The sequence below is a fragment of the Polypterus senegalus genome, chromosome 5 (genome assembly GCF_016835505.1).
Source record: "Polypterus senegalus isolate Bchr_013 chromosome 5, ASM1683550v1, whole genome shotgun sequence".
Classification (NCBI taxonomy): Eukaryota; Metazoa; Chordata; class Cladistia; order Polypteriformes; family Polypteridae; genus Polypterus; species Polypterus senegalus.
The window spans coordinates 147,149,180-147,174,098 of NC_053158.1; the positions used below are offsets into that span (position 1 = coordinate 147,149,180).

General features: G+C 37.8%; 1 protein-coding gene across 3 annotated transcripts in view; it reads left to right on the forward strand.

Moving 5' to 3' along the window:
- The window catches only part of zgc:136930 (uncharacterized protein LOC563946 homolog), a 40,212-nt gene extending 16,255 nt beyond the window's left edge, over nucleotides 1–23,957 (forward strand). Inside the window, exons 6-9 of one of the 3 annotated variants that reach the window (XM_039753471.1) lie at nucleotides 9,166–9,386; nucleotides 13,944–13,987; nucleotides 17,865–17,906; nucleotides 23,776–23,957. In XM_039753471.1, the coding sequence (XP_039609405.1) occupies nucleotides 9,166–9,386; nucleotides 13,944–13,987; nucleotides 17,865–17,906; nucleotides 23,776–23,804 (336 nt within the window). In that variant the 3' untranslated portion in view covers nucleotides 23,805–23,957. Of the gene's footprint in view, nucleotides 1–9,165; nucleotides 9,387–13,943; nucleotides 13,988–17,254; nucleotides 17,383–17,864; nucleotides 17,907–23,775 lie in introns of those variants that run through there. The other 2 variants (XM_039753472.1, XM_039753470.1) reach the window with 2 other exon arrangements.
- The last annotated feature ends 962 nt before the right edge of the window (nucleotides 23,958–24,919 follow it).

Consider the following 24,919-nt stretch of genomic DNA (forward strand, 5'->3'; position numbering starts at 1 on the left):
GAAGGCAGGCTGACCAAGTTTCAAAAAAGTGTTTCCTGGGGAAGTGCGCAAATTGTCATATGTTTCTCGGCACTGTCTGTCTGTCTGTTATTCTATGAGTCTGTTGTTTTAATCATAAGACTTGTTTATCTGATTTTTTTTATTATTCTATTTTTAAAAGAGGTGACACAGTTCCTAGCAGCATGTCATTAAACTGCATAGAAGGAGGATTCAGTTTCCCATCAGGTCCCTGCATATTTAGATGTGTCACATTTTTCACATGCCTTTATCGGTTGTTCTCTGGGTTATTCAGTTTTCACCCCAAAGATGCAGATTTTCTTAATTACTGACTTTAAATTGACCCCAATGTGCATGAAAATAGCTGTGTGAGGTTTGCCCACCTTGTTCAGGGCTACGTGCTGGCATGAGACCAGTACAGCAAGTCTGAACTGGAATAAAATGGTTGAGAAACCAAATTAAGTAATAAATGAATAAATATTGTGGCCTGCATGGGGCACTCCGGCTCCCCAAGCCCAGCTCAGACAGACATCGGGCACAAGTCCAGCCCAACACACAGGTTTTTATTTGGCTGTGGGAAACTCTTCCCCAAGTGTTTCCCCCACAAGCACAGTATGAAGCACAGTACAATAAAATAAGTACAATGCAGCCCACTGCAACACTTTGTCTTCTCTCTCTTTCTCTATCCATCTCCACTCCTCCTCCAGGAAGATTTGTTCCTTTTCTTCCTGACTCTGGCTGTGGGCTTCTTTTATGCTGCACCCGGGAGTACTTCTGGTGGCCCATAAATGTGGTCCAAAAGCACTCCCATGTGAGGTGGGAGGCCGAGTAAGTAGTACTGGTGCCACCCAGGGAACCCAACTCCAACTCCAATGAAGCCCTGTGTAAATTTGGGGGTGCTGCAGTACTCTTGGGGTTTGGGTTGGATCTGCCATCTAGTGATTCAGGGGAGATAATGTCCTGAGCCCACTTTCTCCTCTGGTTCTTCCATAAAACAGGAGTCCCGGCCCTGTAAGGGTGATGGATGTTCGCCACAATAAACCGTAGGAGACTAAGGAGTTAAATTAATTATCATCTCCAGATTTGCCCAGCATATGTAAATGTGTCCTGTAACAGACTGGTACTCCAATCTGACGCTGCTAAGATAGGCTACTATGACCCTAAATATGAAAGGATATTTTAACATTTTGACATTCAGACCTTCATTTTGTACATACCAGTATGTTTTTAAAAGCTCATTATTTTTCCAGGTGCATCTAGTAAGAATTTAAGGGTCAATGATGTGTGCTGTACGGTAGCCACATTAAAGACGGAGTCTGGAATTAGGTCTGACTGTGTTGCTGAGGCTGTTTTTCTTATTTGATTTTCTTCCATCTGTCACTTGTGTTAAAGATATCTAAAAGCTGAAAGTGAGCAAAAACCGTTTGTCTTAAAGCCTCATCCAAACTGACACCAAAAAGTTCCTGGAGTGAAAGAATAGGCACTGGGTGAAGCTCCTCCATGAGTCCAAGGTCAAAACCTCAGGCCCAGAGGGCTGCAGCAGGGCTTGGTCCCTGTTAATCAGTAAGGGAATTTTAAAAATTATTAAATTTGACTTTTGGTTTGGTCATTTCTGAGTTCATACTAAAGATTCTGAATGAGGTTACCATTTGGGCTTGGCTTTTACTGTATTCTGCCTTTTGGATGTACCTGCTGTCTTGTCTGGCTATGGAGCTTTAAAATGGTAGGGTTTAGTTCCAGTGGGGTATTATGTCTGGTGGAAAAAAAGCTTGTAAAAATGGACAGCTTTGAAAAAGACAACCAAGAGATGAGGAGTTAGGAAAAAGAGGAGTTGAAAGTCAGACTGAAGCTGTTATAAAAACTGAATTGATCAAAATAACAGATTCTAAATGTTAGGCAAAAGGCAAAGTAAAATAAGCAGGCAAAAAGTAAAAAAAAAAAATCAAGTAATGTAACAAAATTAGTGCAAAGCAATCATAAGTGTTTAGAATGACCCAAATACAAGTGCAGTGTCATTACCTCACTGCCATGTTTTATAGCTGCCGGCTAGTGATGTCATGTTTTGCACAATGTCACTCACATGATAAGTGGTTGCTATGGTAATGAGAAAACAAAAAGGCAGCTCCAATGAAATTGGACCCCAAAATATTTGAAAACAAGAAATAATCACACTAAACGATTCCATTAAACAAATAACTAGAAATTCACAACATATGACACCTTGGAAACTGTGGTGGAAACGCAGATTCTTTGTCACTTACACCCCAGCAAATAACCTAGAAAAGGAGTAAAATCCTGATACAATCACTTGAGTATATTCAACTGAGTGGACCAACTTGTTGCCACAGCATATCATACCTCTGGTTAAACATACATTTAGAATTTATTTTCAGTAATTATAGATCAAAACATCAAAATAAGAGATGAGTAAATTTATTGGAATGGACCAACTTGTTGCCACAGCTTATTGTACCTCTGGTTAATTTTAAATTTACAGTTCCTGTTCACAATTTGGTGGAAAAGAAAACTAAATAATAACTAAATACAGTCCAACAGACTAACTTATTGTCACAGATTACCATATGTCTGCTTAACTACAAAAAATTACAAATCCTTTTCATTGATGAGGGATCACATAATTGAATTAAAAAACTGGTAACCACAGCCAAATGGACCACCCTATCACCACAGCTTACCCTGTGTCTGGTTAACTGCACATTTACAAATCCTGTTCAGAAACTGGGGGACAAAGTAAGTCAGCGTGATGCAGTGGTTAAGGATTTGGACCTTGGCCTTCAAACCCTGAGGTTGTGGGTTCAAGTCCTGCTGTGGACAATCTGTGTCCTTGAGCAAGTCACTTCACCTGCCTGTGCCTCCATTGGAAAAGCAAAAAGGAATGTTACCAATTGTGTCTCAAAGGTTGTCAACTTGGATAAAGGCATCAGTCAAATAATATGTGATAAACTAAATAACAAGAAAAATACAATACAACAGACCATATTGTTCCTGTAGCTCATTGCACATATGGAGAATCACAAATTTACAAATCCTTTTCAGAAAGTTCAGGAAAACTATCAACTAAAACAATTAAATGCACCAGAATACAAAAAACTTGTTGCCACAGATTTTTGCACCTCTGGTTAATTAGAAATTTGCAATTCCTGTTTGTAAATTAGGAATCACAAAACTGAGATAAATAGCAAGTAAATCTACAAAAACAGAGCAACTTCTTGCCACAGACTACCATACATCTGATTAAATGTAAATTTACAAATCCTGTTCATTAATGAGGAGTAAAAATTTTATTTAAAAACAGGTCAATGTATCTGAATAGGCCAACCTATCACTATAACTGATACATCTGGTTAAATGTAATGTTGAGAAAATGCAAAACAAAAAAAAAACAAATTAAACAATAGCTTGATTGAATTAAATAATGAGGAAAATGCACCCGTACAGACCAAACTGTTCCTATAGCTTATCATATATCTAGTTAATTGGCAATTTATAAATCGTCTAATAAAAAAGCAGGTCAAAAAATCAAATAAACAATTAGCAAATATATCTGAATAAACCAAAATATCAGGTCACAACTTATTCTAACTTCAGTTAATTGAAAAGGTAAAAATTCTGTTCGGAAACTAAAACTAAATAATAAGGAAAATACAAGTGAATTAACCAAATTGATGTCACAGTTTATCAGACACCTGGTTAATTGTAAATTTGCAAATCCTGTTCATTAATGAGGGAGCAAAAAATCGATTTAATAAACAGGTAAACGCGTCTGTACAGCTGATCACACCTCTGGTTAATTGTAAACTTTCAAATCCTTTTCAGAAACTAGGAAGCAAAATCAAGATAAACAATAACTAGATCGAAAATGAGAAAAAGTAACCTGAACAAACGAAATATTTTTTATCATATATATATAATTAAATGGAAAATCCTGTTTAGAATCTGGAGAACACAAAATGAAATTAAACAGTAAGTAAATGAAAAAAATAAACTGAAGGAAAATGCATTCAAACAGACTGAATTGGCATATATCTGATTAGTTGGAAATTTATAATCCTCTTCAGAAAGTGGGAAAGCAAAATCAAGTTAAACAATAACTAGATTGAATTAAATAATGAGGAAAATGAACCTGAACAGACCAAATAGTTTCCATAGCTTATCATACATCTAATTTATTGGAAATTTAGAAATCCTGTCCAAAATCTGGGGAACAAAAGCATCAAATTAAACAATAAGTAAACCCAATTAAATTGTTCTTATAGCTTATCATACATGTGGATAGTCAGAAATGTATAAATCATTTCCAGAAAGCCAAATTAAACAGTAAATAAATGAAAAAAATAATCTGAAGGAAAATGCGCACGAACAGACCAAATGTCTTCTATAGCTTATTGTACATCTGGTTAATTGGAAATTTATAAATCCTCTTCCGAAACTGCAGATCAAAACATTAATTTGAACAACTAGCAAATGCACCTGAATGGTCCAACTTGTTTGGTCACAACTTATCATACCTCTGGATAATTGTAAATTTACTAATTATGGTAAAAAAATTAAATAAAACAATCGATAAATTGAATTAAATAATGAGCAAAACGCACTTGAACAGACCAGACTGATGACACAGCTTATTAGAAATCTGGTCAATCAGACATTTACAAATCTTGTTCATTTATTTGGGAACAAAAAATAGAATTAAAAACTAGGTAAACACAACTGAATAGACCAACCTGCCGCCACAGTTTACTGTTCCTCTGTTAATCGTAATTGTACAAATCCTGCACAGAAATCTGAACTGAATAATGAGTGAATATACCTGAACATAGTAATTGGCTGCCTTAGCTTATTGGTTAAGGGGAAATTTACAAATTTACTCAGAATCTAGAGAACAGAAACTTTGCACCCAAGTACTGTAGATTAACTTGCAAGTCACATCTTATCTCACGTCAGGTTAACTGTGGTTTCCAAACCAGAAGAACAAAAATTATATTAAACATTGAGTAAATGAACCCAATTTGGCTAACCCATCAGCACAGCTTATCTTATGTGTAGGTTAATGCTAAATTTTAAGATTCCATACACCCCAAAGACATGCAGGTAAAGTTACTTGGTGAGAGTGGGTGGTATGCGTGGGTAGTCCCTGCAATGGACTGGCACCCTGTTCAGGGCTGTTTCCTTCTTGTACCCAGCTAACTGCGCAGATTATGCTTTTGACACCCATGATCCTGCATTGGCTTGAGCCGGTCTGAGAAGGTTCTGATGTTAGGAAACAAGAAGATAAGGTCCAATAAAAATGTCCAAGCATTAGGATTTGACTGTGATTAAACTATCCACCACCGAACAACAGAATGGCCCCAGCACTAATCAGGATTAGCACTTTTTACAAACTACTTTTACTGTAACCTTTTAGCCACTTAATCCCTAGGGGGCCCCACTCAAAACCGGCATACAGGACTGACCCGGCCACTGCCAAAGTACCTCAGGAGGTGACAGTTACTCTGATGCACAGTGCGCGCGTGTGTGTGCGTGTGTGTTGGCGGGGTGACAGTTTCCAGTTATCAACTTGCTTTTTTCTTTCTACAAAAGAAAGATAAATCAGTTTTTCGCTCCCATGGCATTTAGATCTTAATACAAAGCAGCCAGTGCAGCAAGAGGAGGCTAGATTTTGTTTCCTGTTTTTTTTTTCTTTGTTCATTTCCTGATTCTCACGTAGTCCTTGTTGGTAAATTTACTTTCTCTTCTGAATAATAAGAAAAGTTACAGGAAATAAATGCAGCTGCTTGTGTGTGTTTCAGTTTTCATTAAATCTTTGACGACAATATGCCTGTGTACTCGATTCAGCCTGGATTCCCCTACATCAATGGATGGAAGAAAATGAAATTCAAACCAACTTTGTTACTTTTATAGTGCACAGAATGAACATTCACATAAAAAAAAAGATTCAGAGAAACAGTAAAGTACCATCATAAAGATTATGTGAAGCTGGCACACTAGTCACATGTTCCAAGACTTCTGGTTGAGACTTCTGTCTCTTAAGGAGTTTGTTTGCTTTTCCTGCTTTCATGTCACAGTGCCTATTAAAAGTATTCCCCACTTTGAAATGTTCACATTTTATTGTGATACAACATTGAAGCACAGTGGATTTCTTTTAAGCTTTTTTGACACTCATCACCACGAAAAGACTCTCTAATGCAGGGGTGGCCAAAGTCATTCCTGGAGGGCCACAGTGGCTGCAGGTTTTTGTTCCAACCCAGTTACTTAAACAGAAGCACTTATTGCTCAAGTAACACTTCTCCATTTTAGTTGTCTCGCTCATTAAGATTTTGAACCCTTATTACCTATTTTAGTCTTCAAGCTGTATTCTTGGTTTTTAATTGCTCCTTATTAGCAATAAGATGCAAATGACAAAAGAAACTAGCATTTCTCCATTTAACTTGTTTCCATTTACACCAGTTTGTATTTAATGTGCACTCTTTGGTTTAATTAAATACTAAGAAGGAAAGTGAAGAGAAAAAAAGTAAAGGGCTGAGAATTACTCTTCAATTTTAAACTTCAAATAATTTGGACGATATCCTTAGAAAGGAAAAAAAATCTAGGATATGAGAATAACCTGACATGGCAGATTTAAAGCATTAATAAATCAAGAAATGAAATTATTGGCAAGGATTGTTTTCTAATTAAGCAACTGGGTTGGAACAAAAACCTGCAGCCACTGCGGCCCTCCAGGACTGACTTTACCCACCCTTGCCAAAAGTTAAAGTGAAAATGGATCTCTGCAAAGCAGGCTTAATTAATTACAAATATAAAGCAAATATAAAACACAAAATAGTTTTTTGTTAATTATCATTGCAAAAGCAATTCTAACGGGAAAGTGTAAATGTTTTAATACGAATGGCATATCAAGATCTTTGTTGTTTAATGTTATCCACAGAAGATGTGCTACATTACCTTTCTTGTCGCCTGTTAAAATTTTACATGTCAGAATTGTTCCACCAATTTTCAATACAACTAATCTTGTCCTACTGCACAGCTCATCACTCATACATAAATTATGCAATACCATTACGATACATCCTTGTTTCAACAGTAATTCGGCCGGTGGAAGACCGAACAGTGTTAACGGTTGTAGATATTCTACAGAATATTATAATTTGATGTTTACATCTTCTGCAACATCACCATCAACTGTTTCAGCATTGTCTATTGATACGCATTTAACCAATTTGCTGTGTAACCAATAGTCAGTTTTCGCGTTAATTCGTTTGACTTCATCGTTTCTTGGTGTTAGCATTGCCCATGTAGTCATTTCTTCTGTTGATAACTCTACAGGATGAAACTCTTCAATAAGATTTGGACATAATAAGTCTTCTTTTATTGGGAACTTAAAGTGAGGAAAACGTAGAAATTTATAAGAACTGAGAATGAAGGAACTGTGTCTGACAAAAGCATTCACACAAATGAGAGGTGAGAGGACCGTGGCAGTGGGTTACTAAAAAAAAATCACGTGGGCCGTTAAAAAAAAATCTCTTGGAAAAAGTCTCTTCTTCTCTTAAGATTTTCTTTTATAATAGAGAGATATTTCTGTTGATCATTGACAAAAAAGTCAAATTGACTCCACTGAGATTTAAAGTTGTATATCAATAAAAAATGGAAACTTCCAAGGGGTGAATAGCTTTTATAGGCAATGTAAGCACATTATCAGTGAACAATTTGAACACAGATAGAGAGTGGCATGGTGACAAGAGTTAAGTACTGCTCTTTCTTAACTATTAGACCAAGTTTGACTCCAATCGGGTCACCATCTGTGTGGAGTGGTAAACCTCGGATTCCATGGATTTTCTCCACATACAAGCCAAAAACGTGCAGTTTATGTGTTGTTTTCAACTGGTGAGTGCCAATCCGCTGGTGTTGTCTCCTGCTTTTTTGCTCCCCATACACAAGTAGTGCTGCATGGATGGAATTCCAGATGACATTAGAGGGGGCAGATTATTAGAGGGAAGCAGGAATACCAGGATAAAGCAAGTGTAGAGAGCTCTTGGGGTCCATAGGTCTGGCAGACTGAGGTGTATGATATAAAGATTCAGTACTCTTTATTTTAGCTTGAAAGACAGAGCCTTTTTTTCAATGATTCACAATCCAATTATCCTCCTTCTTAAAATACAAAGCTAGGCTAGTGACTCGTATCCCTGACTTGACAGTCTCATACATGGACTTCTGTAAAGTGAGATGTAATCAGGGATGTCTGATCATTTGAAGGTAGTACTATTAGTAGGTAGCAACTATTCCAAGGCCGGCTCTATTATGGGTTATTCAAAGTCTTTCTCACCAAGTACTGGTTAATAGATTTATGAAACTCAAGGCACAAGTGTTAATATATAATATTCCCAGGATAAGTCTGGGAAGCTTGACATGTACTCGAAACTTTGAAGCTACAAGCCATTGTCCTGTCATCTCATAACAAAAGATGCTCTGCCACATTCACTGGTACCTGTAGGTACCCACTGCCTCTTTCAGTTTCACTCCCTCCAAATCAAGACTGAAACAGTCAGAGATGACTGAAAACACACACAAGGCCTCCTGGCTTTAATTAAAAACTCATAAAGTGTCAATCTTTTGATTTCTGAAAGAATGAGGTCTTCTGAAGATGCCTGCTTTTAAATTGCTGCTTTAATGTACAGCACATTAAAGAGGGCAATATAACCTAGTGAATATGGGGGTGGACTATAAACCACAAAGTTCATCCCTGGATGAGTTACTTAACTCATTTGTTCTTAAATTGGGACAAAATACAAAAAATACATTTAGATAATACATTTGCTAAGGATAGTGTTAGGATGTTTTTCACTACTGCGGTGAGCTGGCGCCCTGCCCTGGGTTTGTTTCCTGCCTTGCACCCTGTGTTGGCTGGGATTGGCTCCAGCAGACCCTCATGACCCTGTAGTTGGGATGTAGCGGGTTGGAAAATGGATGGATGGATGGATGTTTTTCACTAATGAACAGTACTATAAAGGGTTTGTTGGGACTTTCTCCTTTCTTGTTCCCATGTTATAATCATGAGCTTTTACAAGCATCTGCAGAGTCAATGTTTGTCCCCTCTCTGTCTCTAAGGGGAATGTGTCCAGTAACCTTCTCTATAACTGTTACTTCCTGCAGAACTTCAACTTGGAGCAGGGTTTAGCAGAAGCTCAGGCACAGGCCAGCATCGGGGTGGCAGAATACCAGGCACAGATTTCAAGCCTCGAATCCGCCATTGTGACAGCCAAGTTAGAGCTAAATAGACAGATCACGTCCTACCAGGAGCTGCTGGATGTTAAACTTGCCCTTGATGTGGAAATATCCACCTACAGAAGACTACTGGAGGCAGATGACTTTAAGTAAGTTTTCTTTACAATGTGAGAACTTTTGATTACACAGATTGAGAATATCTGAATGTTATTTTTAAGTTATGGTGCCCTGATTCAATTTTCTAGATGAAGCTGTGAACAAACTGAGCAGCGTGTTTAATACACATAGTATAATGTGCGGTTTCATTTGGTAGACATGTTTACATTAATCTGACAAATCTAATAGTAAGTTCTAACCATGATTTGGCCTACACACCTTATTCTAAAGGCCTAGGCAACCACTTACCTCCCAGTAACCAGGCATTTCCCTGATATTATTGGGGACAGTCGGTGCAGAGCTGGGTGGGTAGACAGTGGTAATGATACAAGCACTGGCCTTGGCCCATCATTCTATATGCCATGTCTTTCTCTACACCCTTAAAAAGAAGATACTGCCATAAAGAATTAAATAGTTCTCTTTATCACATGACCCACTGTAATACTCTTATAGAACATTTTGAAAAAGCACAGGGTAAATGCTCATTGGATGTGATATTTTATACCATCACCTATTTTCTCCATCCATTCATTTATTATCCACTTAACTCCTTATAATCCAAGAATAACGAGCTATAAAGGTGTTCAATATGGCAGGCAGAATGGATTTGTCTCTCCAGGGTAGAGCTATGTGGATATCAGGTAATAATAACATAAAAAGAGGCTCGCCCTCTTCAGGCTGTAGGCCACTGAATTCAGAAAACCTCTCATTCTCCCAGTTAACAAGAAAGAAATCCTTATATACTGATCTTCACTGTGCGTTCTTGTATCTTAATCTACAATGCAAGAAAGCAATGGCAAAATTCCACTTATCTCACTTAAGTCATTTTTATCTTTCACCCATTAAATCATTTCCTTTACCTATACGTCTTTCATTTACATATCTCCTGTATTCTCAACTCATCATTCTATTTATCCACACTTTGATTACCCTAAGCCTCAGGGTTGGATAGAACCTAAGCTTATCCTAGAGAAACCAAGCACAAATTATTGGAGAAATCAGCACTGAATGGAACACCAAAACATAATAATAATTAATTACATTTATATAGTGCTTTTCAAGGTACTCAAAGAGCTTCACACAGTGAGTGGGAAACCACTGTTAATGTGCTGCATCCACCTGGGTGATGCGATGGCAGCCATTTTTCATCAGTCCACTCACCACACATTAACTGTTAGGTGGTGTAGGGGTGAGAGATAGTTAGCCAATCAGAGACAGGGGATGATTAGGGGGCCAGAATGACCAGGCCATGGTGGAAAATTTAGTCAGAACATTGGGATACACCTTGCTCTTTACAAAGAGTGCCCAGAGATCTTTAATGACCTTGAATCAACACCTTGGTTTTATGTCTCATCCAAAGGATGGCTCCATTGAGGCATTGGGATCCACATTCAGACCCCCTGATGACCTCACCAACACCTTTTTTAGCAGCAACCCAAACTTTTTCCAAGGTGGTCTCCCGTTCAAGGACAGGCCAGGCCCAAATATGCTTAGCTTCAGGTCAAGTACAGGTGGTATGGCTGCTGGCATCACAGAGCTCTCCCCACTTACTCTGCCTCACTACACCAAAGCACATAACGTTCAAGTAGTTGAATGTTAAAAGAAACTGGTGCAAACATGGAGGAAATTTGCAATTCAACACTGTATCTAGCAGGCTGTGCATGCTTACTGGGAATGTGGTCTTTTAGAATTGCTGCCATACTACAACCAATATGTCCCTTCATGTAACCACAGAGGAAATATTGAGAATAGAAAATATGGTACTAAAATAGGGATTTCTTTAAATGTTTTTTTAATTGTGGCCTTTCAATATCAAATAAAAAAAACACCTCAGAAAAACTCATGGAAAAGCACAATGCAGTTGCAAAGGTGGTTGCTTTTATCCACCTCAAGGAATTTCTAGACATTTTAGTAGGAACAGACAGCAGAAGATATCTTCTTTCCATCCTTCCATAAGGCTTTGTTACTTATTTAATACCGCTAGAGCAGTCAGATATAGCCAATCAAATTACAACACACTTGCTCCTGACCTTTACTACACACTACAGTGTGTTCCATTACTGCACAAGGCCTCATTTTCGTTTTCTTCCATTAACCTTAAGAATACATTTCCTGCTACCCATCACTTCACATAGTAAATTAAATTAACTTACTTGTTCATTAGCCTTATACATCCACTTATATGAAACATCCCCGTTTTGCCTAATTAATGCTCAAGTTGTTATTACCTCCAATTGTTCCCGTAAAACCAAAAAATACCTTTTTTCTTCTGGCTTCATTTGAAATTCTTCATTTATATGGAAAGCTTTACTACTAAGTGTAGTCATCTTATATTCATGTAAGCTGAATACTCATTCAAATAAAGCTGCAAGACTTAAAGACCACACTGATGCACTGAACACAAAATATTTTCACCAATGGCAGTGAATAAATACACTGACAAGGCCTATAATTGAACCAGGGTCCTGTGATGTAACAGAATTAACCACGATGCTGCTTAGATGTTTGAAGGACATCTAGATAATCTCATGGCACGACATTTCCTATCTATCTATCTATCTATCTATCTATCTATCTATCTATCTATCTATCTATCTATCTATCTATCTATCATTTCTGATACTTTATTAGTCTTGTGATATATGAAACATATAAAAAATTACACAAAAACATAGGTTATTAAACTTATTTGATGAGGGTAAGTCACATCCTTTTAGAGAGAATCAGATAAAAATAATTTGATGTTAAGTTTTAAAGAACCTTAGAAATGGCAAACCAAGTTCTTATTTTCTTCAGCTACTCAAAAGACTGGGTTACCATCAATTATGGTGCCTAATTTTCACCTACCACTTCATTAATGTGCTAAAAGATGGAGGAGTGAACTCCTTTTGCGAGCCTATTGGTCCTCTGCTCCCAGCAGAGCAATTACAACAAACACTCATCTGTGTGTGTGGTCAACTGTTGACTTGTTCCCAAGAAAATAAATCAGCATACGAGTCCTCCCAAAAGGTCAAAGTTCCTTGAAGATGTCATCCATTGCATCTTCAAAGTGAACTATAAAGCAAGTCCTCATAGAAAGTCAGAATTATAGAGTGGGAGAGGTCAAATAAGGTCTTGTAGAATGGTCAAAGTCAACATTAAAGGTCAATACAATGCAGGTTAGATCATTCACTAAACTATAAAAAGCTACACGAAAACTGAGGTCAAATACAAAATGAAACCATACCAAACTTGGAACTCAACTTGCTTATTTAACTGCACAAACACTAACTCTCACTAAGTCATTTTTATGCTGTTTATTACAGAAGGCCACATCTTATAGCATAACCATGATGATAACATATCACATAGCAATGCACTGTGACCAAGGCTTTAAAATGGAAATAAATATAACACAGCAATGTCCTCGATAAACAAATGCACAGAAAAGGCCAAATGTCATTAACAAATAAGAATAAAATTAAAAGCAATCAAGATAAAGAATGAATGGCCTATTATAAAGATATTATAAAGATAATCAAGTGTTAGAAGTAAGTTAAGAATGCATTCTGAACACAAGGGGGGCAGCTACCATAACTCTGGCTGGTCCATTTGCCCACCAATCTAATTCAAAGTCCCACAAGCACCAATAACTCTGACTTACCAACCAAACGTCTTCTGTCACCACTCTCTGGTCATGCTACCTTCCTTCCAGTGGAGGCTTTGTCCTCATTTCAGCTCACTGAATTTGTAAGCTCAGTGGGCAACTGGCAAAGGGGTTAATTCCACAGCAATCACTGGAATCACTACTGGGGTCAGGAATCCTCCTTGACATATCGGGTTTGTTTCCCAAAAACTCCTACCAGTGAGTCCAGGTATCGTATCATTCTTGTGCTAAAGGCCTAGGCACCCTTCTTGGCATAAGTACGTACTATGCAGTTTAGTCAGGCCTGTTTTAGATGAAACTCCTGACTAGGGAAGACCCTTGTCTTCTTCAAAGCTGCAAAAGTGGTTACAGCTCCTTTTAAACCCATAACACCTACAGTATAATACTTTGAATGCCATTTATTGTCACTGGCACTTAGAACAGTTGCCCATTTAGTATTGTGGTCACCTCTTTCACAGCATGACTGCTGCTGGAACCACCTTCTGTTGTGTGTTAGCACTATACCTCATCTGCCCGGGTAACCACTTTGCCTGCCTGACATCTTGCAATATATGAATCATTTTCACTGGCCACCACATTGCACATTTAAAACTTGTGCTGGACGTTAGCCAACTCCTATGAAACTAGAGATGCTTCATATTAACATGTGCATCAAAAGAAAAGAACAGTAACCTCATTAGAAATGATGGCAGCTTATGCAACCAAATTTTAAAACATTATATAAGGGCCTATTTCTGCATGAATACACATTGAATTCATGCATTTTGCATAATAATCAAGCTATCTGACGCGCCTCTGACCTTCTTGTACCAGATAGTCTGTTTCACATTTAACAGGACATTGTGCTGACTCATTACAGAGAAGTGTCCATTCTTAATCTCACTTTCAAATTTTCTTCTTGCAGGCTCCCAGATCTTGAGGTGTATTCTGGAACATACAGTTTTTCTGGTAAGAAAGCCTGAAATGTTTACTGAATAAGCATACAAAATGAAAAAATAAAAATGTCTTGTGTATTCTAAAAAAATAGAAGATATAGGGAATACCTGGTATAACATCAAACAAATTCACAAACTACTTAAATCCAAGGTAGCTTGTAAAAGTTTCCTGAATAATGTTATTTCCCAAAATATTCCTCCCACTTCTTAACAATATTTTCTTCAAAATGTTATTTATTGGCACAATACTGTAAATTTAGGTCATCAAAATAACCCTGAAGTTTGTTCCCACCATAACCAGTTTGTTCCTTATTTGCTACTTTTACTGACTGTACATCTTATGATGTGTGATGTAAGAGTTGTTGCATCTGAGATGCCACATTCAGTGGCTTCAGAAAGAATTCACCGCCTTCTCTCCAGACTTTTTAACATTTGGTTGTGTTGAAATTAAAATCTTGATGTATTTAATTGTGGTTTTTTTAACCATTGATCAACACAAAAAGCTCTCAATAGTTACACATTGTTAATTAATTTATAAGTTTAAGAACTTCTTGGCACAGCTGAAGGCCTAGTGTGCAACCAAGGAATCTTAGATTAAGGTGGTTTTGTTAAATGTGGCAAATTGTTGTAGATGAGAAAGCAAATCAATCAGATTAAAAATACCTAATGATACCAACCCCTGGAAGAGGGGTCTGGGTTTGGCATTGACTAACCAGTAGCAAGTGATTGTGTGGTTCTGCTTTGTTCAGTTGCAACCTGAAGAACTTGCGTGGTGTCACTATAGGGGGGCAATATCAATCAGCTCACTGACATATGTGGCAGGTCCAGACAGAATAGACCTTGGCAACTGAAAATGCCATATTGTGAATAGATTGATATGTCACTGGTGGGAAATGAACTGGAGCTTTGGTGGAAGGTTAAAAATTATAATTTAAAGAACTCACCTTATGGTGAGAGTACATGATCTGATGGTCATCTTCCTGCTCTGGAAGAGTGAAAGTTATTTGAGGGTTTTCAGTCTTGAGTGAAATCTGTTTCTCACGGGTACTAAGCATGTGTTATTTCTGTGTCCTGAATCTCCCATGCAAACAGATTTAATCTGTTAGTCTTTATAGACTGCTTTCATATAGTTTCTCTCGTCCTAGTCGGACAAGATTGTAATTTCTAGGGAGATGTCATAGTCCATTAGTTAGTTTGCCTGATGGCAGTAGTAGCTTCTCACTCTGATTTTGAAATTCAGTTTACAGTTACAGTTTTGACAAATTCTTTGTAACAATCTTCCTTCCAAATTTTGTTATATCTTTCCCTGATTGGTGCATTTTAATGGTATTATTCCAGGTTAGAGTTACATCTTTCTGTGGCTTCATGCAAAGTTGCATTAAAAAGGTGTGAAAAACCCCTAACAAATAATTATGTAACTTGAATTCATCTTCACTTTCATATCTTAATTTCACAATTTTTAATTTTTACCACTTGTAATGAGCAAAACCATAGTTTCATTTTGCCTGCAGTTTCATGAAATTGCACCTAAAAATTGTTTTTCATTTGATTTAGCAATTATAAATTTTGAAACTAACTAAAATAAGATTTTGGAAGGTGGAAATAAATGTAAATGGCTGTCTTTTCCTACCACCGGCCAACAGTGCCACAGCTACTTCCATGAGAGTCCACACCGCACTGCCTGCATGTACATTCATGCTGCCATTTCTGCTTTGCATATTCATTTAATGACAGAGGTTACGTAAAGGGTAACACCATCTCTGCTCCATTTGTCAAACTTTGTAGATCGACTGCCACATACCCAGCTTGCAGGTATTTCTGCTTTAGCCATGACTCCCCTTTCAACACTCTACACCATAATAAACTGTTCCTTGTCTTAGCACTTTGAGAAAACGGTTGCATATGAGGTTAATGGGTATAGTATAGTGTGCTATTGGCGTGGATTTTGCTTGTAGATAAACACAATTTGTTTTGCAAAATTTTTTGTGAAGCAACACTGCAAATCGTTTCACTTATTACTAAAGATCACATTCAGATAATAATATGTCTACTAAAGACAGAGCCATGTTAGTTTTTTTCATAGCAAATGGGCTAAGCATTTATGGAATTTGCAAGAATCTGGTTTTTATTTATTATGGCTAACACAATGGTTTCAGTGGTAGCACTGCTGCTTGACAGTAAAGAGACCAGGGTTTCAAAGTCCCCCTGCATGGAGTTTGTTCTCCCCGTGTCTGCGTGGGTTTCCTCCAGGTGTTCTGGTTTCCTCCCACTGTCCAGAGACATGCAAATTAGGTGAATTGGTGACACTAGTATGTGTTTGGTGTGTGTGTGTCCAGGGTTTGTTCATGACTTGTGCCCTACGCTAGCTGGGACTTCTCTGCGGGTTAGATAATGAGATGAGATTTTGACCTTATTAAATATCTTGTAATGATCAATGGCAAAAGATGCTAATTAATTGCATTCCACAATGGAAATGTGATTTCTTCCTTTTAGCCACTGTAATGTGATCATCAGCTCTAATTTTATGAACACTTTTGCCCAGACATTTCTAAATGAGTTGAATGGTCTTAATTTAAGTAATAATGTACTGTCTTCTACTTCCACTATGGACCCTTTCTGGTGTGGGATGAAGTCACATCTCAGGCATATTCAGACTTTTTGCTGCATTCTTATTCTGGGAACTTTTTGACTATAGTTTATATTTTGCTAGATTTAATCATGTATGTGTTAAGAAAATGTGATCCAATTTGAATGCATTTCAAATATTCCAATCCAGTAAAAACAAACTCTTCTAACCTATTGAACTTAGGATCAGAGCGAGAAGAGGAAATATTACACTAAAAGGCATGACACTGAAAATCACACACTGCTGCCGAAGCTGACGCTGTGCATGCTTTAGAAATAATTTGAATCCTTTTAATGTGGGCAGATGCTCTCACTGCCTTCTGAACGCACCTGTTTGTCTGTGCAAGCACATGCTTGACATCGCCTGGAAATTTGCACAGTTAAGACGCAATGCCTGACTGCAACATGCAATTGCCTTTTATGTGTGGCTGGTGGTTGTTTTTTTTTTTTACGGTTTTCATTTACTATTTTGTTAACGCTGGGCAGATTTCCTAAGAAAGGTATAAAGTTTGAATTTCTTTCCTTTCTTCGTGGAAGTCCCCAACTATTTACGCTATTGAGATTACTGGCTGAGCATTTAAGTCCTGGGGAGTGTGTGTGGAGGGAAGGGTCCAGTTGCTGGGAGGTCTCTCATTTCAACTTTTCCCTCTCCCAGGATGGGACGCCCCTCACCACAGCACTCCCCAGCACTCCAGACATGACACATTAAATTTCTCTGAAGGCAAGTGCATAAAAGATGGGATCTTCATAGTGTCTTTTCTGTTCTAATGAATGGCTTCTAGTTATTTGTGTTCTTAAAACTTTCCAAAATAGTGCAGGGAGTGTGGCAAAACCATAATGCAGATTTGTGTGTTTAATAACCTTTGTTGATACTAGCTGCTTTTTCTTCTGCAGATTTTTATTATGATTATATGCTTCTTAGTAAAACGTTTAGCCAAAAAAGCATTAAAAATGGTAAGGAGTAGAGTATCTCCAGCTCAGAATGACAAGCTCAGCTCATACAATATATTTTTAACAACTTGCTAGTAAAAAGCAGCAAGATTCTCTTGTATGATGTCCCACACACTGGTGTGAACGTTTTGCAGTGCTGCCACAGATCATTATGTTTGCCATTTTTTGTATGAATGCTTATTTTGAAATTGGCTAATATTGTAAGCTCACTATTTTTTGTATAATTATTGCTTCAAATAATTAATAGCCTTTATGTCTTTGCTACAGTTTACCTCCACAACTGACTCAGCAATTTCTAATTTATTGTATTGCAGCAGAAAGTGGGCTGAAAAAGAAAGATCTGTCAGTCACAGCAGGTAACACAAACTGGTTTGCTTTCATTATATTCTTAATTTTTATAAAATTAGGGCGGAAGGGTTGTGAGATATGCTAAACTCTTAGAAATCTTGTCTGTTCAAGTTTTTGACTAAGGAATTCTGGTACACAGTATATTGCTTTATTGGAAATGCCTCATCCGCCTAACAAATTTAATAAAACAATTCTTATTTCTTGTAAATTGTTTGCACTGTAATCCAATTGACAGAACAAAAGTACATGTTGTTCTTTTGTCTGGTGGCTTGCATTGTCACTTTTAGGAGACAGGCTAAGTATCCAACCTGAAATAGAACTACTAGTCGTATTTTAGCAAAAATTAATATTGTTATGGAATCAGGAGAAATTGGAGGTATGAGTCTCCTAGAGACTAAACCAGAGGATTCATGACTGCTTTAGCATGGCCACCCTAGCAGGCTGCTGCCTAACAGTGCAGCTGCAAATCCAAATAAAACACATGGCAGTTCTAAATAAGCATGGTGAGGAAGGAACAAAAAAATCTTTCATCTCAGTTAAAACCCACCATTTCAGCTGGGTCACAGTGTACCACCTACCTTTTTAAACCTAAACTTCCTTGGTCAAAAAACAATTGGCAAAGAGAATGAGGAGATGGACTGAACCAAAAGAATTGACTCTGAAGTCAAAACCAGAAACACACCTCTAAATCGGAGTCAACGTTCAAAGTCTACTACCAAGAGATACTGACCCAAAGAAAATTTCATGTCAAGTTTCAAGGAGTTATCCAGAATCTCGGATGACTAGAAAATGTCCAGTGCTGATGTTTTATTCCGTTGCGGTGGTGACGTCACATGTCATGCACTTACGAGCCATTTCTGTAACTACGTTATGGTAATGGAAGACAATATGATATTGAGAAAAAGAAGCAAAAAATATTGTAATTCATTTAAATACATTTTAAATCAAAAAACATTAGCACTAATGGTTTCACTATGCTCCAAAATCCATAACAGGAAAGAAAAATTACAGGAAAACATAACTTTAATGTTACAAAAAGAATCAGCAACAAACTCTTTCATAATATTCACATAAAAATGAAATAGGATGGCTACTACCACTTGGTTATGGGGTGGATGACTTCATAGATGGGACATAAGCAGCGGCCGCTTTAGTCTTGGCTTAGCAGCTACACAACCGTCAGGAGTTTTGGCCAATGCTGTGCCACTGGCTGGTATTCCTGACAAACCAAAGAATCATCAAGAATTTGCTTAACTTGCTCAGAAAGATTTAAGATGCCTCTGTTAAAAACAAAAAGTCTACATAGAGACTTGATGGGTGCTACCAAGTAGTATGGCAAACAGTAGGACTTTAGGGACTTTCAAAACTAGACTTGATTTTTTTTAGAACATTTAAGTGGATAGGACTGTCGAGCTTTGTTGTGCTGAATGGCCTATTCTCGTCTAGATTGTTCTAATGTTCTAATGTCATAATAAATGTGGAACACTTCTCGAAAAAAACGTTTCCTATTCCTATTGGAAGAGGTTTTGGTTGGAACTTAGGGATACATGTTAGAAAACATCAACAAAATGTTGCAGGGCTCTCCATTTTAAATGGAGGTGGCACAATTAGAAGGTTGTTCTTCTTGTTGAACCACTTCCTAAGATTTAGAGTTCTTCAGATGAATAAAGTTCGGAGTGTACTGACTGCAACATTCAGCATCATCTGCTTTCCCAGTGAACAACTTGTTATAAACATCAGGAGGACAAAATTACAGGCTCCATGGTAAATAATAATAATGCAATTTAATGTGGTCGCATTCAACAGCCTACAATTACTTGAGTTTAGGTCTTGGTCATTGATATTGAAAAATTTAGTAATGGAGGACAACAGTAATACTTTTAATTAAATAAAGCCTTAAAAACTCAGACGTATTTGAGTGGCCTGCTCTTTAATATGCAATTGTGTGGAGGTTTTGAATACTTGTTGAAAGACATTACTGGCACCTTTGGAGTTTTTATGTTACTTTCAGTTTATAGAAAATACATGTGCTGTTTGCATAACAAGATTGATGTAAGTTCTTTGCTGGTAACCTTTATTTGTAGTAATTAATTTTTCATAAGATTAAAACAAAAGCCACAACAATAAAAATAACAGTGACAATAATAATTCCTCAATTGCCATGGCATAGGAATCAAGACATATCAAATTAAACAGTCAGCATGAAAATATGACTGTAACAGTAAGCTTTGAGTGTACTGCTAAAGATTTAATTTAAAATCAAAGTATATTAATCTCCCAAATTGGTTTACATTAAAACCTATGCTAAAACATGATAAACATCATTCTCTGTTATTCACTACCTCCTATAGATAGGTCCATAAGTATTGGGAGAGTAACACAATTTTCATACTTTTGGCTCTGTTCGCCACCACAATGGATTTGAAATAAAGCAATCAAAATGTGACTGATTTCAGTGTACACAGCCAAAATTCTGAAAAATGCTCCACTGTCCCAATACTTATGGACCTGACTGTATGACTTGATTGGTAACATTATTCCCATTTGTAGCCAGTGTGGTGTAATGAGTAAGGTGTTGGACCTCAAATCCTGAAGTTGTGGCTTCAAATCCCGCCACTGACTTTGTGTGCAAGTCACTTGACCTGCCTGTGCTTCAAATGGAAAAGAAATGTAACCAATTCTATCTCAAATGTTGTAAGTTGCCTTGGATGAAGGCGTTGGCCTAACAAATATAAATCAATCACATACCGCTTGCGAAACAGTTCTCATTGAGCAACTTCTCCTTTGAAAAGTTCTCTGACACCGAGCATTGAGTGGATGAAGCATTGCATTTGTCTCCATAGACAAAGTAAACAGAAATCAAGGGTCAGTGTTTAAAAATGATGATTATATTTCGATTGTTTCAAACTTTTTGATTATATTGGGATATTTAGTTTATTTTGGAGACCTTCATTAAATTAGTGTATGTATTTAAGGTTTATCTGGCTGCTTTGGTAATATCGTAATTTTACTGTCACTGTTAGTTACTCTTGACAGGTCAACAACTGACCCACCTTTATAAATAGTCTGTAACAAAGGATAGAGTTACCCATGTCTACTTTACATATTTATATTTTTTTAAAAAGGAAGTTAAGTATAAATAGTGATTTTTTTATTAGCATACTACTCTTTCAATTTGTCATTAAAGTTGTAAAGGCACAGATGAATACACATTACTGGCCCTGTCTTCTTTAATTATTGTGACCACTAAAACCTTCACAGTTTACATTTCTTGGTATATTTTCTATACATATAAAAGGCAAAGCCCTCACCGACTCATCACTAATTCTCCCACTTTCTATATAGGTGGGAAGCTGAAAGTTTGCGTGCTCATTCCTTGCAGTGTACTTACTAAAGTTAATTAGCTTTCATGTCCTATTGCAACACCCAAAGGGGGGAAATGGGTGTACCCCCTAAACTGTATATATAGATAGGGGAAACCCCTCCTCACTATTTCTGCGACTTCCAATATACTGTACTTACAAACACTATGTTTCATTTTGCGTTGTGACCCGTAACGAACTTTCGAAAATAACGTTTTCTTTTTGGCGGTTCTCCCCATTCTGCCGTAAGGAACTTTTGGAACTGACCTCCCCTTTTGCCGGTATCATTCCCTATTTCCATTGACAAACGATTTAGTTTATGGCAGAGACGCACAAGGGCCACCCCCGTCCCTCTTCCATTTTCCGCACGGCCACTGTCCACGTTCCTACCACGTGGTTGGCTCCCTGCCGATATACATTACCTACATCCTGCGGTCATGTGCCTCCTCACTCGTTTCCTTACGTTCCTCAGCTGTTCATCATGCTAACTGCTCCCTTCTTCTTTACTCCACCGCCTCAAGCCTGTTATTGTTTGCCTTGCTTCACGTCTTCCTACTGGTGACTCCTACCTTTTCAATTTGTTTCTTCACACTCTTAATCCTCCGGGCATGCCTCCGCATACTCTACTTTTGAAGGTCGGCGCACCAATTATGTTACTATGAAACTTACAACCACCAAATCTTTGTAACGTCACCAGGCTTCAGATCAAATCTCTGCACAAGAACCTCATTAAGGCAACTGTCTTCACTGGAACTGGCACAGAGGAGACTATATTTATTCCTCGCATCCCTCTCATACCCTCTGACCTCCCATTCAAATTCAAACACCTCCAATTTCCAGTAAAGGTCTGCTTCTCTATGACAATAAATAAGTCACAGGGCCAGACTCTAAAAAAGGTCGCCATTGACTTAACACAAGATTGCTTCTCACATGGCCAGCTGTACGTTGCATGCTCATGAGTAAGCTCAGCAGACAGCTCGGTCATTTAACAGCCCGAGGGCAGAACTGCAAACGTCGCTTACAAAGAGATCCTTAAATCCTAAAAATGTGCATTTCTCATACACAATATTTACAATCATAAATTAAACTCTTTACAATCATCAAATTCACTCTCAACACTAAAATAAGCCTACGACAATTAGATTTACAATCATATTACGTTATTTTTTAAAATGTTTCCTTTTCTTTATTTAACTTCTTTAACACACTACTTCTCCCCTGAGGAGTGCGGGTATTTTGCTAGTTATTACTAAAAGGGCATTCCGTAGGCGGCAAAAAGTTCCACCAAGCAACTTCTAAGCCAACATTTTTAACTGCTTAGGCTCATCTCCTTTAAGGTGACCACTCTGTTTATGCGCATGTCACTGGTCTTTACGGTGCCACAGTCCTGTGATGTCCTTCAGCTAATAATAAACAGCACACACCTACTCCTTGGTTTCAGCAGTTTATTCCTTCCCATAGCACTTTTTGTTTCAGCCTGTTGTCAGATTCCCCAACTGCTGCTATATGTCTTCCTAGTCTGAGTCCACTACTTCAGCTTAACTCTTACCATAAACACCAAACTGGAGCAGCAGTGTCTCTTTGTCTGTAGCCTTGGCGTCTTTGCTCTCCTACTTGAGCCATTTTGTAGCTCTGGTTCTTTTCAATCACAAATTTTGTGCTCCTGTGTTCCATCCATTGTCAGCTCTTCTCTCCAGTCACACATAACATCCTCTGTTGTAATTGGGGCCAGGCCAATACCCTCTTTGTTTTTATCACAGTCCACTATTTATTGTGAAGAGATGTTTGAAGATCCCTTTGATGTTTGAATTCCAGGGCAAAATCCATTAAATTATAATTTCAATGGATTTCTGCATTTAAGGGCACACCAGTTTTTCCTTCCAATTTATTAAATTTAACACACTGGAAGAAGCTGGAGAGTATTATTCAGTCATCCTGGACATATGATGAAGTTTACTCTCCCAAGAGATTATGACAGTTCAAGCAGTTTAAAAGGGATAAGAGTACAACTGTAATTAAAAAAAAAAAAATAATAATAATAATAATAATTTTAAAACAGAAAATTCCAAAATCAGAATTTGATTTCCCTGTTCTCCACTTTTCCAGTCTTATGAAGCCTGGCCTTGTCTTCCATTTGCATTGTGCTCTTAATGTGTGCCACAGAGGGTAGTGCTACCACCTCACAGATCCATGGGGTCATTTTCTGTTTGGCATCTCTAGCTGCCCCCTGTGGGTTTTTCTCATAAACCTCCAAATCTGTGCCAGTCAATTTGCTCAATGATTTGAAATGTACAAATATGTGAGTGAACTCTTTGTTGAACTGACACGTTATCTGGGGTCCTTTAATGATTTGCCACTCATGCTGCTGGTATAGACTCCAGCCCCCTGTGACAGCTGGATCATGAAGGGTTTGAGAATATTCACCTTCTCTTTGTTCATTAACCTTTTATAGTATAAATCATATTAAATGAAACTAATGGATGTCATGCTTTTGCTTTTGCTTATGCTTTTTCAGATGATACAGAGACTTCATCAATTTCTTAAAAGGACAGCGTGTCCATTTCCTGTCCGCAGACCAACAGCAGGATGGCTGCATGAGTGAAAGTAACAGCAGCGCCCTTCAGATCTTATCTTCCCTTCTGTTGCGATGTTTCCATTCTGAGGCTGACAATAAACTTGTTCTTTGCAACAAAAAAAGGTGCCTGTCTTTGCAGATATTTCCTCTTCAGGTGTTATCTTTACTGTTTGTGGTGATTCACTGCCATTTTTGTTGTGCATTATTTGAGATGCATAGCCCAGTGCCACAAAGTTGGTGCTGCTTTTGTATAGCTGGCTCCGGCACTTGAGTTCAACTTGTGGCTCATTTTGTGTATGGATTTTGAACATTTTCTCCTTTTTCTGTGTGGGTTTCTTCTTACAATGCAAAGAAGTGTATGTGTGTTATTGTAATAAGCAAACCTACTATGTGTGAGTATGTGTGTGTAAGGCCACAAAAGGAACCAGTGTTGTACAGAGTGTGACACTCAAATGGATCATACGGATTCAGAAAATCCATCTAGGGATTTACTTGGGCTAACTGTAGAGTTACTTTCAAAGGCACTCCAAAGTCATTTATTTTCCACCTTCTACTCAAGGTATGTAACAAAAATAGAATGCACATTTAAGCAGGTTTACAATCAGAAAGATGCCACTGATTAGACACATCCATCTATTTTCTAATCCCCCTATATCCTGTGTAGGTCATCTATCATAGCAAACATGGAGAGCAAGGCAGGAACAATCCCAGAATAGACTACCAGTCCATCGCAGGGCGAACACATACTCACTACACACCCACACACACAGACAGACATACACAATCCAATCCATATTAATCTGAATGTCTTTGGACTGTGGGAGGAAATAAGAGCACCTGGGGGAACCCACTTGGACACGGAGAGAACATGCAAACTCCACAGAATGAGGACCTGGAAAGTGAACCCTGGCCTCCTTGTTGTGAGGCCACCGTACCACAGTGAATTGGCACAGTAGAAGCTAAGGTTTACAGTTTCTGTGGGACTTTGCAGATAAAAAATACAAATAGCTAGCAAATATTACAGCATTACCATCCATTTATTTTCCAACCCGTTGAATCCGAACACAGGGTCACGGGGGTCTGC